At 28.6% G+C, this 16,569-nt stretch overlaps 1 protein-coding gene across 4 annotated transcripts; it reads right to left on the bottom strand.

The window, feature by feature from the left end:
- Positions 1-1,769: 1,769 nt before the first annotated feature.
- On the bottom strand, positions 1,770-15,754 carry LOC145849620 (tRNA ligase complex-associated NAD(P)H dehydrogenase PYROXD1-like). Of its 4 annotated transcripts, none has more exons than XM_082954594.1 (4): positions 8,626-8,894; positions 3,187-3,673; positions 2,862-3,091; positions 1,770-2,728 (listed from the first exon to the last, which is right to left on the bottom strand). In XM_082954594.1, exons 2-4 carry the CDS (start codon positions 3,661-3,663, stop codon positions 1,987-1,989), a joined length of 1,449 nt encoding a protein of 482 aa, XP_082810720.1. In that variant the 5' UTR covers positions 3,664-3,673; positions 8,626-8,894; the 3' UTR covers positions 1,770-1,986. The 4 variants fall into 4 exon arrangements, 3 of the variants coding, with proteins under 3 accessions (XP_082810720.1, XP_082810722.1, XP_082810719.1); XM_082954596.1 differs by lacking the exon at positions 8,626-8,894 and adding an exon at positions 4,717-4,835; XR_014372367.1 differs by lacking the exons at positions 1,770-2,728; positions 2,862-3,091 and adding an exon at positions 4,717-6,153 and having other exon boundaries at positions 3,642-3,673.
- Positions 15,755-16,569: the final 815 nt, after the last annotated feature.

Genomic DNA, 16,569 nt, shown 5'->3' with positions numbered 1-16,569 from the left:
GATAGAATTCAGCAAAAAACTGTTGTTTTTAACCTGTATTAAAATTAGATTGAAAGCTTTATATAGTTTCAAGTGTTAGATTATGTATTTTAGAATAAGTTTAATTTAAGAGTTTGATTTAGAAAAGTCAGGAAAATTTTGGTAAAAAGTCAGGAAATTTTTCTCAGCTTGATCAGTGGCAACCATAGACTATTCTAAATGTGGTGCGAATGAAATTTACAAAAATATTTCAATGTTGCTTATTATAAGGCAGCTTTCGCAAGGGGAGCTTTTGAAGAAATAGAATCTAGAACAAGTTATTTTTTGTAGATGCCGTATATAAAGAGTTTTTGTTTATAATTTTAACATGTAAACAAGATGAAACTTTGTAACCAAACGTTTTAATAACTGTTTTGATCAGATTAGAGTTTATATCAGAAATATTAATTATCTTCATGCATTTACAAATAATGTAAATACAAATTTTAAGATAGAGTACATCTCTTAAATAATTGAGAAATGAAGTTTAAGTAACAAAACAGATAAAATCATTTATGAACATTAATTTAAAGTTATGAACTTTAGTTATTCCAGATTAAGACAATATTAATAACATGCTTGTGTCTGAAACTTATTAACAACAAGCTTGAATTTTTTATGTCATAAAATACAAATATTTTATAATTTAAAAAATGTTTTTAGTTTGTACGTTTTTAATTAACAGCTTAAGAAGTTTTTGGTCAGAAGGTTTGTGCAGCAAATATATCAAAAAAAAAAGTAAAATTAACATTTTTCTTATTATATAACTAATTAGAACAAAACAATTATAAATAATTTATTTTCAGTAAATACCGATAAGGGGATCTAGTGGACAGAAAACTCCACTTCAATTAACTTGGAATCTCCATTTTCTAAATTGATTAAGCCGTGCGAAATTTTCAAACCGTTATATAATATTTACACATAAACTATTATTTTAAAATTTTATTCAAGGTACTTTTATCAGCTAACTTTAATATAAAATTTTTATACACTAATCATATACTAATTAACTTGTTATAAAAAACAGTTAGATGAAAACTAAAAACACAAATATTTAATTTTTGTAAATTTGAGCAGCTTTTTTTAGTAATTTGTAAAAGAAAATGTTTTTATGTGACTGAAAGCTTTTAAAACATGCAAAAATAGAAAACAAACCTTTATACTCATATTTCTTAATATCCAAAAATTTGTTCACAAGGTTAGTACTATCTCAACCAAACTATTAAATTATACTGGTTTTTAAAATGTTCTAAAATTTACGAAATCAAAAGGCTTATAATTTAAAATAAGCTGTGAGATAAACTAAAAAGAAAAAACTAGTGTACCTACTAATAAATTTTTATTGCTTTTTAAAAACACATGACTGTGCTCTACATTTACATAACATGTGTTTAACACCATATTGAAATATTTATTTTATACCTATAAATTTTTTTGAAATTAAACAAATTTATTGTGAATATTTTATTGTAAAATCTAAGTAACCGAAAGGAATTTGAAGTAATTTATTTATTATATATTTTATTTGTCAAAGATAATAAAAAAAATGCTTTTCAATAAAATATTACTTCACAAGTAATTACTTAAGATTTACGACAAACCCATAATTAATTCAGTATACTCTTATTTATATAGCAGCTTTTTTATATCGTTTAAAAAAACTCATTTCTTAATACTTTTTGAAACATTTTTTATTTGATATAAGTTAATTTCAGAAAGCTACCAAACAATATAGAAAAACCTAACAATTGAATAAAAATCTATTAACTTTAATTATCTAACTAAAAAAATTTACTAGTAAAACGACTTTAACTTAATTAAGAAAACTAAACTGAAAACATTTTTTCGACAGGTTAAAATTTTTACCACAGTGATTTACTTCCCAAAAAACAAGTCCCACCTAATTAAAACTACACACATCAGCTAAACACAAAATTCATTGCCATTCGCGATCTAACTCGAACGTCAATCGAAGTAATCCGGAATGTCAACGTCGGGGTTGAGCAGTTCCTCGCCCAGGTACGACAGGTCGGTCCGGTTGAGTATCAGGTTCTCGAAGGTCTCCTCGAAGTCCGTCTCCCCGACCAGCACGCACCCCAGCATCCTGCCCTCCTTCAGCACGACTTTCACGTACTCCTCGTTCCTGGTCATCCTCAGCAGCATCTCGCAACCTTTAACGTCTTCCCCGCTCAACCCCTGCATGTTGTACCTGCCGAGCAACACCAGTTTCTTGCCGAACATTTCGGTCATGTGGGAGAAGACGTCGAAGCAGATGTCGGTCGGAAGGTCGTCGCCACCGGAGGCGCTGCTGTGGGTCATGCACTTTGCCGCGAACGCGCCCATCTGCCTGGCCTGCGTCCACAGTCGCATCTGGAACCAGTGCTCCGATGGCGGCCACTCGCAAGTGGAGCACACGTCGCCGGCGGCGTACGCGTCCTCGAGACCCTTGATCCGCATGTTGGTGTCCACGACAACCCCGCCCGATGTGTTGTCCACTCTGCAGTTTGGCGCGAAACCTTTTACTATCTCGACGTTGGGGGTTACCCCGGTCGCGCTTATTATGAGGTCGCAATCCCACTCCTTGCCGCTGGTCAGTTTGACTTTTAAAGGGAATTCCCCTTCATCGATATCCACGAAAGTTTCAACTTCAGATTGGTACTCGATGGTGACTTCGTTGTTGTTCTCCTTTCCTTTCAAGGTGATCGCCCTGATGAAATAATATACAGTTGATTGAAATTGTCATAATTTTCTTTTCAATTGTCATTGTAATACTCATACATATGTAGAAAAAAATGTTTTGTTCTTTATTTTATTTTATACAAATTCAAGTTTTTAAACACCTGTGCCAGTCCGGGCCCAGCGCACTTCCCAAGGCTGACGGCGAATTTTTCCCAAAGTCGTCAAGCTCGAAGGCCATCCTTTTCATCACTATATCTCCTTCCCCGCCACTTTCCTTCACTTCCCCTTTGCTTTCCAGCAGGGGCATGAAGAACTCAGCGGCTCCGGCGTCGAAGAACACGTTCCCTATCGACTTGTCCTTGATGACCCACACTATGTGGCAGTTCTTCACCTGGAAAGCAAAAAATGAATTATTTCAATTTGATAAGAAATTTAAAATATATTAAAAAATATTAAATTTTTCAAAATATTTTTTTATTTTTTAACCTGGAAGGCCAGCTCGTTTCCAATGCCCCCGTTGCCGACAAGCACCACACGCCTGCTCTCCTTCACTCTCGACTCGAGCTCCTTCGCCGAGCCCGTGTCCCTGATCGTGACGACCCTGGGATGATTTAGGGGAAACGGGGATTTGGGGGAGGCCCCGGTGCAAACGCATATTTTTTCGTACCGAATCTCGCACTTTTCGGTTCTCACTAATTTCTTGTCGTAGTCAACGTGTGTTATTTTTGTCTGAATGGTTTCGACGCCGGGATTTTCCCTTTGGAAATCCCCACACGAGGTCTCGTCGACGTCGAACTTCTGCAGGGACCTGGACACCTGCTGCACGTTCCTGACTGCTTTTATCAAGGGGGAGTTAGACAGCAATATCACGTTGCACGCGGGCTCGATGGCGCTCAGAGTGGTGGAGCAGGAGACGCCGGCGATGCCGCCACCGACGACCAGGTACTTGCATTTCTTTATCATGTTAACTAACCTGAAATGTATTATCAATGTTACTTACTTAAACAGAGAAAAAAAGTATCAATATTAATCAATTAGTTAAAAGAATTCATGGTAAGTAACGATGGATAATCATTTTTTATCATGTTAACCATCAATCCTGAAAAAAAAAATCAGATACCCAATGTACCAGGTACTTGCATTTCTTATCATGTTAATTATAGACCCTGAAAACAAATTTAAATTGCCTATATCTCAGCTATAAAACTCAGCTGTGAATTGTCACTTACTAAAACATAGAAAAACGAAGTATTAATAACATTTTTATCAAAATAACTATTGATCCTAAAACAATGTAAAAGTTCAATTGTCTCTAATGTGTGAGCTGTGAGAGTTGGTGCAATTAAATTTGTGAATGCTTGTTTCTAAATGAAAGACGATTTGATGGAACTGCCATTTAAACACGTCACTTAATTAAACAGAGAAAAAAACAAAGTTTTAATAAAAATTAAAAGCGTAAGGTTTGGAACACTTATGGAAAGTAAAAAACAGTTTTAAAAAATCAAAAGTTTTGTTTAACCTATTGAATGTTATTTAATACTTATAAATAATATAATACTCATATCTATAGTTACTAATCAACAAAAAAGCATAAACCAGTTCAATTGTAAATCTGTAAAACAAAAATATTGTTAACTCATAGTAAGTTTTACTTTGAAAAATGTCTTATCTTAGCTATTTTTAAAAATTATCAAAAAAAAGATTGATGGCTCTTAAAACTAAAAAGATTAAAAAAAATATTATCAATAATAATCATAATGATATTTTTTTTTATTAACATGGTAAATGATAAGTAGTCAATAAACTAAGAAATGATACGAGCTTTAAAAACAATCTTAAGACAAATAAAAACTCAAAAAGAAGCAAATTTCCTATTATTTCCTAACGTAAAACAACTAAATAGTACTAACAACTTCAACCTAACAACTTTCTTTTAGGAATTGAAAATCGCATTAAAATAAAACACACTTATTTTTTAAATCAGTACTGCAAAAAAATGAAAACGTATAAAAATACCTTTATAGATTATAAAGGTACCATATTTTCCAGAAAAGGCTGATTTACTGTCACAAACCGTTTTTCAGCGCTTTCAAAACGGTGAACCCGCACCTGTACCGCTCCATACCGTGCCTTTCACTCGACCACACGCGGTCGCAGTGTCGTAAACATGTGCCAAGCCGCAAGGAGTGTCGTAGTATCCCCCCACAACGACAATTTTGTCACCGACCGCCACCGCTCGCCCGTTCAGCCTGTCGAATTCCACTTCGTTAGGTTTCGAACCCACGTGAGCAAACTCGTCTGAATTTTCGTCGTAAACTTCAAAGGACCACCCCTTGCGCTTGTGCATACCCAGAACGTAAAGCTTGTTTTTAGCTACCACGGCGGCAGCAAACTCTGTGGCTGTGTTCAAACTCGCCGCGCAGCTCCAACAATCGTTGAAGCTGTCGTAGCGCTCGACAACGTTCAGAACCTCCCCACTTTCGCCCTTGCCGCCAATCACGTGTATTTTCCCGCCAAAAACTACGCTCGTCGCGTTTCTTCGCGCGCTTTTCATGCTGGCAATTTGCTTCCACTTGTCCGTATGAGGATCGTACACGTGGCAGGCGCTGGAGCTTTTTTTGTTGGACACGCCGCCGAGAGCGTATATTTTGCCCATGTGCGAGCAAATGTTGAACGGGAACTTTTTGTTTTTCAGCGCGGCAAGCTTTTTGACTTTTCCCGTTTCCGTTGAAAAAAGGTAAAACTGATCGCAGTAGTTTTCGCCCGCAAAAAAATAGATGTCAGCTCCTACCGTTGTGGCGCATAGCAATTGAGTAAATTCGTCTACAGAGCAAACGTCTTCAGTTTCGACGAAACCAGGACACCTCAACTTGCAAACAGAAGAGGTTGGGCTGAAATTTTCAAAACCGCCGAAAACCAACAAGTCAAAACGCTCATGGCTGGTGCACCTGGTTTGGCGCTCGTCCGCCGTGCTGTTCGCTGCGTGGCTCAAGCAGTCTTGGCACGATCTAACGACCGAGTTCCTTCTCACTTCGTTCAGCTGCGCAGGCGTCAACAGATGCAGGCGAACGCGTTCTAGCAATTTCCCCATCAAGTGCTTCCGCTCCCTCAAACTGCAGCCGACCCACCGGGAAACCGCAGCGAAAACTTCAAACTCGCAATCCACTCCGAGCTCGGAACTTTCTGTCAACTCAGCAAACTGCGTGTAGCCGAGCCCGTTTAGTTTTCCCGCGCAAAGCAGCCGCGCGAAGTTCCAACCGATGTATTCGCGCGTGAAGGCGAGCAAGTGAACGAGCTGCCTCTCAAAGGCGAACTTGTGGTGCTCGACCGCGTTGTTTATGTTCACCGTCCTGCCGATCACCTCGCTGCAAACTTTCAAAACTTCAGTCATTTGCAAGAACGAAGCCGCATTCACGATTGAAGTCACGTCTTCCGCGTCCGTTTTCAGGTTTCCTGTTTTTTTTTTTAAGAATTATGAGGACAATACTTTTATGCGTAGAGTTGTTCATATAACAAAAGTTTTTTTTATTTTTAGAACTTGGGTCACTAACTTTTAATAAAATGTGTACAGCATGCTATTGTATTATGTGCACACTAGGTACTAAGCAAAGCTACTGTTAATCTGCTATAACTATTTACATTAGTCTAAAATTCTAAACTTATTAGAGATTATTAGAAAGTTTGAGTTTGTACTATTACAAACATTTTATTATTTATCTATCTATTTTGTTTATAGTAAAATAGGTTTATTTTATTCGAAAAAGCACTGCAATTAACTTTGAGAAACACTGACTAGATAGTAACAAATACTAAACTTTAGATAGAAAATACTTAAATACATTCTTTAACTAATTTTTGTTTTAATTTTTTTCTATATAAGTATAACTTTTTACATTCATGACTTTGATCTAAATGAAATATATCATAACAAATGTATAAATGAAAAATATTTAAAAAAATATTTCCCAAATAAAATCTAAACAAACATTTAAAATCTATTTAATAAAAATATTTAATTTTAGAATTCAGTGACATAAAATTATAATCATCAAAAAGTACTCTTTTAAGAACTTTTAAACACTTTATTATTCAGAAAACCTTCACTTTAATTATAAATAACCTGAAATTGTTTGGTACAATTTTATTTTTGTAGGGCTGCATGACAAAACAAATTATAATATAATTTAAATCGGCAAATCTTTATGTAAAAAAGGTAGTAAACTTGGGTAATAAATATTATTTTTAAAAATTATTTAAACATACAATTAAAAATAACTCAAGCTACATAATATTCACAAATAAATTCAAACATAAACAACTTGTAAAACGTTTATTTTAAAGTTAAAAAAGGTATTTTTTTTTATTGAAATTTTCATGTTCCAAAAGCTTTTCTTTATTGATTTTTCAATTAGGTAGTTTTTTTCTTGTGTTCTATAAGTATTGTTGAAAATAAAAATAAGCTAGTACATTTAAATAACATGTCAAAACAATTTTTTCGTATAAAAAATAAATCATTAAAAAATCAATATTGTACTTAAAAGAGTAAGTAAAAATACTAAATTAAAAGTAAAAAATACTAAATTATATAGTATTAATTGATCAAAAATCAATAACTAAATTAAGCTATAAGTATAAACTAAAAATTCAAATGTTATATATTATAAAATTTCAACCAATTTATGATATATAATTATTGTTGTAATTTTTAAATTGTCAACTTTATAAATAACGTAATTTAACAATTATCTACATTCTTATTTTTGAGCAAGAAAGGTCAAATTATCAGGAACAATTTTTAAATAGTAGAGTTCTAGAGTTTGAGTTGTAAAGAGTTTAAAAACCAAATAAAAAACATTAATGTTTGTAAACTACGAAAATTACTTTAGAAGAAATATATAAATATCAGTAATAGACTTACTGTAGAAAATTGAAGAACATTAGTTAAAAATTAAAGAAAAAAAGGACTTTAATTTGGATAGTTTTTCTTGTCTTCTTAGTTTTCACCTTATACTAGGAATAAGGTTGCTACTCTTTGTGCGAACGAAAAAATAAAATCCTGTTGGCTTATTTGTTTTTGAGCAAATATATTTTAGGACATGAGAAAACAATACATGAGTTAAAAAAAGAAGTTTAATTATATGGATAAAAAGTCTTGTCTATCTTTTGTTAACATAGTTATTATAAAAACTAACCTAAATTATCTACTATGAACAAAATTTTTATTATTGATTCACTGTGCCCATTTTTTTCAGTGATTCATTTTACATTAACTTTCAAGATGCTGAGAAACAATGCTTTTTCGACTAGTTTTTACTTATAGTTTATTTCTAAACCACTCAGAGCAGGACTGTAGATATAAGCTTTTGCTCTTCATGCTACAAATGTCAATGAAAATTAGCTTGGTTAAGTTTAAGTAGGGCTAGTTGAAAGGTAGAAAATAATACCTAATAATCATCTTAATAACATCAGCACCTTTAAATTAACAATAATAAAAAGGTAGTAATACACCATAAATTAACAATAAAATTTAAAAACATCTAAAACTGAATACGCTGAAAATTACTAAAGTCTAACAAAAAACTGGCTTAAGTTTTTCAAAAAATCTTTTAATTGTCTAAAGTTTCTCATTAAAAAAAACCAAAGCCTAGTTTTTTAAATCGAACTATTTGAATTGACCTGACATTGAAAAAAAATCTCCTGGCTATATTCTAAGAGCATATTAAACTCACTAGCTTAGATCCTAAAAATTTCTTCGAGTTTTGTGAACCTTTTAAGTGTCGGATAGCTAAGATGATACTCTACAAAATTTTATCAAAAAAAACCAGTGGACTTCCTATGGCTTCAATTGTGATTTTTTACTGTTTAATCAAAAACTATAATTTATTTTCAAAAACTTAAGATATTATAGTAATTAAAGAACACCACCTGTATCTACAAAGTTCAAAATTATTTCCATTGTTCTCTCTTCAATTTCGTTTACAGGTGTAAAATCTATTATTGAACTTTTATCATACAACCCACTAGCCGCCATGGCTGCAAAATAGTCCATATGCGTTATAAGTTTGTTCATTTCAGCTGTGAAAATTCTGCCGCCCACTTTTATTTTCACTTCAAAAAAATTTTGTGCACTCAGGTATTCTTTTTGAGAACTCTCTGTACAACAGGTTTCTTTTTTCATTATTTTTTATTTTTTATTTACCACTGAAAATAATTTACTATGATTGAAATTACTTAGTTACCAATTTTCTACAACTTATAGAGGTTTTAGACTTGTAGAAGCTTTATTTTTAAAACACTAAACAGCTTTTTATTTTTATCTAAAATAGATTGAGTTAGACAACATAGTTATACCCTTGTTTTTTGAAAGTCTTAAGTTTTTTTACAGCAGGGTATCTACTAGATATTCGCTTAAAGTTTATTGTTCTAATAATTAGTAAGTTTTAAATAAAATTTTTAGCTTAATTCTAAAAGTCAAGACTAAAAAAAGGTTAATTTATTTAAAGTATCGGCAAAAAACTTTATTTAACTTTGTGTAAAACAATATTTAGCTCTGTTAATATAAACTTAGTTATAACATTAAGGGAAAGAAACAATAATATTTGGTTGCATAAATGTCAATTACAGCTTTCCCACTTAATTTCAAACAAAATGTTCTAAATAGCAACTTTCTAGCTACTGTATAAATGAGTAAATCAGCAAATAAAGTTGTTTAATCAGTTTGTGTCTTGTGGCTTATGCTAGTTTTTCATTAGGTGTGAAAAGAAATAAAATGTAATGGTACATCAAACTGATATTTTATACAAATCTGTAACTAATCACAAAAAACAACAAAGTTTGTATATTCAGCTTCTTTTTAAATGTCTAATGTTGAAGACGTCAGGTACAACAACCAGTATTGACTAACTAGACGTTAATAATGTTTGTTAATCTGTGGGCAAGTTTTAATTTTAAACTAATGTTACACTTATGTACAGTTTATGGCTGAGTAATTAAGATTAATTATTTTTTAATTCTTATTGTATAAACCTTTTCGTATAAACATTTCTTTTTTAAAATTAAGCTTAAAATATTTTTATATAAAAATTAGAAACTAACAACAAACAATAATTTAAAATGAATCAATGAAGTACTATATGAATTTAATATAAAAACAATAACAGTTTTTTATTAATTAATCAAAATTTACTAACGAAAAATAGGGACTCACAAAAAAGACCAGGATAATAAGTTAAGTTTGAAAAATATTAAGTGATTATATTTAAAATTGGTTACGAATTTAATTACAAACACTAAAACTTGTTATATAAGATTTACTGTTCGAAAAAAAATATGAGATTTTGGTGCTTTTCAACTTTATTTTCAGACTTTTTATTAGTTTATTATTTTTAAAGTTTTTTTTGGGTAGTTGGAACACTATGTAAAGAGTTTTTAAATAAACTACTGGAGTTGAACATATATATTTAAGTTTCAAACATTTCTAATTTTACTTAATATTTTCTAAACAATATATTTTTCTTCGCCTTTTTAAGTGTAAGTTTAAAAAAATTAATTAAAATGGAGTCTAAATAAACAAACTTAAATAAATACACGTTATCGTTAAATTATCTAGATAGGATGTAGTAGTTAAACTAATAAAAAAGCATTACTACTTTTTGGTTAAACAACCTGATTTTATGCATTAAAACCAACTCAGCATTTTTTTTTCATATTTCTGAAAATTAAATTAATTTTTCTTCATTAAAAAGTTTGCAAACATTAGCTCATATAAACTTAGAAAGACAAAATCACAAAAAAAACACATCTTGGTGTTTAGCTATATCTGTCAAACATGGCGTTTTGTATTAAATACTGGAGTGCTTATTTTTGTGCATCTAATAAATGGATGAGTTACCCAAAAATTTCAGTCAATTTGCGAAAATCTGTGCTTACTGGTTTTAATTTTTTTATTTCAAATTCTACAACTTTTTACAGCATTTTATATTATGAATTACTTCAATACTAACATATATAATATGCATGATAAAAAAATAAAACTTTCTTGATACATTACATTTAAATACAACAGTTAATTAAAGTATATATGTTATTGAGTAGATGAAACAACATTTAAAAAAATTAATAAATATCAGTATTAGAGAACTTCAAACCATAGGTATGGTTATACATTTTAATATGAAAAATAATATTGATGTTTTCAAAGTTTTAAGTATACACTATAAAAAACATTACACAAAAAAAATGTTTTTGAGATTTAGTCAGTTTTATAAAAATTGTCCAATGAATACATACAGAAAAAAATATGTCCAATTCAATAAAAAGTTGAAAAATAAACCTTTGAAAAATATATCCATTCAATCAATATAATGAAAATTTTCAAGAACTGTTACTTGCAATATTAAAAAATTGTTTTGTTAGTTTTTTTGATATAATATTTAAAAATAAAAACTTTATAAGCTAAATTATAAAACTCAAGTTTAAAAATTTTGCAATAAACTATTCAAGTTTATGAAGATTAGACTGAAAAAGTTTGAAATTAATTGCACAAAAGTTGTAGGAGGAAATAGTATTTTAGCAAAGTAGTCTCTTTATTAGCTTTTTCAGTTTGTTTGAAAAGTTATTTTGAAAATAAGGAAACAGTTAACTCATAGCTTACCTTAGTTATAAATTTGAAAACATAAGACTTTACAAAGTAAACAAACAAATTATTCTCTTATGACTTCAAATATATTATGAATAGATACTTTGGTTATTAATAACATTCTTTCAAGCTATTATATTTACTGTTTGTATTGGTAAACACTATTAATAGTTACCTATAGCAAATCTATGATATAGAATATTTATAAATAAAAATGGTAAGAACCATTAAAAAAATCAGTCACAGTCTTTTACAACCACTTAGAATAGATCTTTCGTTTATTAAAAAACAAACATTTTCAATTCTGTAGAAAACAAAAAAATATACTAGCAACTAGAGAAAGTAAATTAAATATTTTAGCAAAATTTAAAATAAAAACTAAAAACTACCATATTATTATAATACTGAATTTCATACTTTTACTTTAAAATTAATGGAACACTTATATTTAAGATTAGACAGTAAAGTTTGATATAATTTTTCAATTTGAGAAACTGAGAAAAAGACACTTTGGAAAACTATTTTTGTTTACTGTAACTAAGATAAACTATTTCTATAAACAACAAACAATTAAAAAAATCCCCTAGTATTTTACTTGATAAAAAAAATTTCTACAGAATTGAAAATGTTTGTTTTTTAATAAACGAAAGATCTATTCTAAGTGGTTGTAAAAGACTGTGACTGATTTTTTTAATGGTTCTTACCATTTTTATTTATATTTATCTAAAATTCAATCCTGTCCGGTCTTTAAAATCAAAAGAGGAAGACTACCTTCATCCCATTTTAATTTCTAGAATATTTATATTTAACATTTGTGAAAAGCTTCACTTAAGGCCATACTGAGGTAGACTTTTTTTTTACTAACTCTAATGATCTTATATGATTGCTTAACTTACTAAATATAAATTACTTTTTACAAAATAAAAAAAGTTTAAACTAACTTTTAGGTTGTATCTTATTTTGTAAAAAGTATCTGATATCGTAAATATTCTACAAAATGAGATCAACTTGCAAAAAATTGGTAGGTTTCTCTATGGTCTTAAAAAACTATGTAAAAGTAACTTACAAAGTTTTAAAATGTCTATTTTCGCTTAAAAAAAGGCTAGTTTCAAAGTTTATTAAAATAAAATTACAAAAAAGACGCCGTGCAATAGTGTCCCCTCAGGCAAAAGTGACCCTTTGTGCAAAAGTGACACCCACCCATAATAGTATCTCAAAATTTTATGCATAAAGACATATCAACACTCCAACACTTTTTTTAAATCAACATTAGCTCTTATTTGAATGTTTAAAAGTATATAATACAATATAATTTTTAAGAATAAAATAAAAAAGGACATAGGGGAGTTTGACTTTTTTTTTTACTAAAAATAACATTGGATCTTATATAAAAGCTTGAAGTACAAACTACAAGCCACTTTTTATAGAATTAAAAAGTTATTTAACTTTTGAGATATTGTAATTTTTATAAAAAGTTTCTGATACAAACGTATAGAACGCAAATTTTTTGGGATAAATTTTCTCTTAAATTTTAAAAATTACTAAAAACCTATCTTCTCCTTCATTTTTTGAGCTAAAGACCTCAAACTTTCAGGAAATGATTTTTTTTTATAATTTAAAAGACTTTGAATGTTGGAATTTCAAAAATATTTAAAAATAAAAATTTTAGATAAATAAAAACAAAAAATAGGTGGTTTTTTTTTTTTATTTATTCTCAAAATTTAAAAAATTCCTGCATTCAGTCTCTTTTAAAATTTAATAATACACTTTCTGTGAAAATTTGAAGAAGATTGCTTAAAAATGAAGGAGGAGATAGATTTTTAGTGAAATGGTCTTTTTTTGCATTTTTAGTTTGCGCCTCCCATTAGGAACCTGTTGAGGTCACCGACTTTGACCGCTCATATCTCATAAAAATACATAAAAAAATTTTGAGCGGTTAAAATGTCTGATAGCTCAGATAAAACTCTATAAAATAAGAACAACTTGTAAAAATCAAGGTGGACCCCCCCCCTATGCCCTTAAATTAGCATTCTCGTTTTAAAAAATTTTGTAAAAAGTTTTAGATAAGGAATTGTAAATTTCATGGCCAACTTTCTTATAACGTTAAAAAATTTATTAAAAATATATCTCCTCCTTTGTTTTTATAGCAATTTACTTTAAACTTTTGGAAATATTTCTTTATAATAAAACTAAAAAATTGTATGAATCAGAAAAAGAAACTTATGACCAAAGTTTAAAAATAATCATTGTTTTATCTTTACTCTTAATAATTAAAAATTGTAAAAAAAATTAAACAAAATAGTTTTATGTTTAAATTAAACAAACTGTTTTTCAACAAGTTGTTTATAGTTTATTAAAGACTGAACTAAAAAACTTTTTGAGCTCTTTAACTTTGATCGCTTACATCTCAAAAGTTGTTTTGAACTTTAAATTAGTAAAAACAATTGGTATTTTAGTTTTTAATGTAAAAATAGGACCATATTTTAAAAATTAAAATGACCCCCTATGGCCCCAAGCTTTAAAACATGTGAAAATGTTATCTATTGTAAATAAAATCTAAAACTTATTACTTTTCTAACAGATCTTTAATTGTTCTGCTTCTTTTTTATACCACCTTGGTAATACCGATAATATATTTAACAAATTGTATACATTCTAATATTTTAGGAATTTTAAGTAAGGTCAACTTGAAACTAAATTTTTGTTTTACACCCTTGATGGGAATGCACTTTATCTCACCACATCTTACAGGATTCAGGTTGCCCTGATTTATTTGCAACAACTAAGAAAGGAGTGGTAATTTTTCTTTATAGTGGGTCAGGCTCATAAGAAAATGTTTCTCTGAGGGCCTGAACTGTTTAAAAGAAATTTGCAGGCTGTGTAATTTGAAAAATATTGTTTAAAAACAAAATTTTAATGCAATTGAAATTACAGATGTACTGAGGCAGATTTACTGAAATTAGTACTTTGCAGGCCGTATTGAAAACAAGTTTCCTTTGCAGGCAACAGCAAATATGTATCTAAATAAAAAACACAGGGTTGCCACTCGTTTTTTCAAAACTTTTTCCAGGTTCTCCAAATTTCTTCTAGGTTTTTAAAAGTACACATTTTCGGGTCTACTTTTAGTTTAAAGTTAAGTTTAAGGTTAGAAAAAGTGGTAAATAGTATAAAAACATTGAAAAGATACTTTAAGCTACTTTAAATATGTTTTTTAATAAAAAAAATTTTGATGATGACTTTTGATATGATAGAATTTTTGAGTCAAATCGAAATTTCACTGCTGAACAAGTGAAAATTGTTAAAATTCCAGGTTTTTTTGCCTAAATTGTCAAATTCAAGGTTTTTCCAGGATTCCAGGCAACCCTGAAAACAGCACAGTTGTAAAATTTCTCATGAATAAGCTAAAACTTGCTTTTCTACATTAGTTATTTTTATAAGCGTGTTTTGTGTCAAAAAATTTTACCTTTAACTTGTTATTTCTTAACTTTATACATTGTTTACTTAATGTTTAATAGCTTAGTACAATTTTAAATTTTTCATTTCTAGATTTTTATTTCTTACTTTAATATTAAAAAAAAAAGTTCAAATAGGTTTAAACAAACTAAAAGTTAAAAAATCTTAACTATATTAAAGTTTAATTAAAACTACTAAAAAATTAATTTTCAAACTAATCTAAATAGTAACTAAATTTTATCAGATTGAAAATCAATTGAAACTAAACAAAAACTAAACTATTTTATAACTTGGCTTTGTACTTTCAGGTTTAAAATAAGTTACAAACATTATAAAACAATTCTTAAATAAATAAAGTTAAGCAATGTACTAAGTTGAATAAAATAAAGTTGCAAATATATCAAGTTAAAAACATATTAATTTTAATTCTGTTTTAGTAAAAGTTTAAAAAACTCAATTAGTCAATCTAAATTTAATAAAACTTAATAGTTGTTTAATCTTTAGTTTATATGTTATTACATATACTGTAAAATAATATAGTTAGTAAATTTATAACTTTTAACAATATAAAATCTAGTTTAAACTAATATCATATTTTTGTTTGGTAAAAACTGCTAATTTTTATTTTAAAATATTTCTTCTCAATACATAAGTAGTTTATTTGACAAGAGCGCTTATCTACCAATTAAAATTGAACAGTTCTATGGAATCTAATAAGCCAACCATGGACTTACTATGGTGTTTAGGATTTTATTACAATATCTCCGATATACTTATGATATGTTATAAGTTTAGAGCTTTTGTTACTTTTATATAACAATTTAAAAGAATAAATTGATAAAATTATTTCTTACTTTGAATTCTTATCGTCCCAATACTTGTTTCTAAACATTTTGAATCTTTGAGGGTTTGTTTCAAAAAGTCAAAGGTGTATCTTCTAACATTTAAACTTCAAAACAAACTGAAATGCAAATATTTTATATCATGTACTATTTATATATATTTATACAAAACTGAGTAATATATTTCTTAAAAATATACAAAATATATTCAATTTATACGTTTTGTATACTTATTGTAAATTTTCAAGTTTAAAAAAAATATATATGTAACCAATGTAAACCTTAATACTTTATTCAATTTAGATGCACAAATTTTATTTAATATTAATAGCTTATATCTTCAAAACTATATTTTTTTACAAAATTACTTCACCTGCTAAAAAAGCTACTTCTTCTCCCAGAGAAGATATGATAATTTCACTAAGGTAAATAAAGACTAAAAAAAAACAATGAAATCGTTGTGTTATATAACAAGATATAAGCTAGTGTGTGAATGTGAAATAAAATAAAACAAAAAGTAATACTATTGCACTAAAAAATTGCTTATCTCAATATTTTTTTTTGCTTTAAAGTTTCTTTACATTACAAATTTAAACTGAATTTTTAAAAAAATTACATTATGATTTATAAAACATGTGAACTAAATTTTCTTAAATACTAAAAAAATATTAAATCTGAACAAGCTTTATACTTTAATCAGTTTAAATTTAGTAATGAAAAATCTATAATGGTTTACTTTAAATCACTAAGGGGGATAAAGGGGAAATATGCTACTTTGGGAAACCCTGTTTTAACACAAGTTGTAAATAATTAAAACTTTAAGGGTTTTCAGCTAATAAAACTAACAACGCAAAAATCATTAAAAAAACCTATTTTTAAAAAAGTTTGTTATGTTGTTCAGATTATTTTAAAACGATTACACTAAAAAAAATTAAA

Source organism: Thalia democratica, chromosome 2, assembly GCF_965202585.1.
Source record: "Thalia democratica chromosome 2, ktThaDemo2.hap1.1, whole genome shotgun sequence".
NCBI classification, from domain to species: domain Eukaryota; kingdom Metazoa; phylum Chordata; class Thaliacea; order Salpida; family Salpidae; genus Thalia; species Thalia democratica.
The sequence above is the reverse complement of the archived record's forward strand: the minus strand, read 5'-3'. Positions and strand labels throughout refer to the sequence as shown.

What these genes read in the sequence shown, in the direction of transcription:
- LOC145849620 (XM_082954593.1), bottom strand. Translation starts at nt 8,770, where the DNA reads ATGAACAAACTTATAACGCATATGGACTATTTTGCAGCCATGGCGGCT. An exon ending in TTTGAACTTTGTAGATACAG is followed by an intron (nt 6,154 to 8,625) that starts GTGGTGTTCTTT and finishes AAAAAAAAACAG; the next exon opens with GAAACCTGAAAACGGACGCG.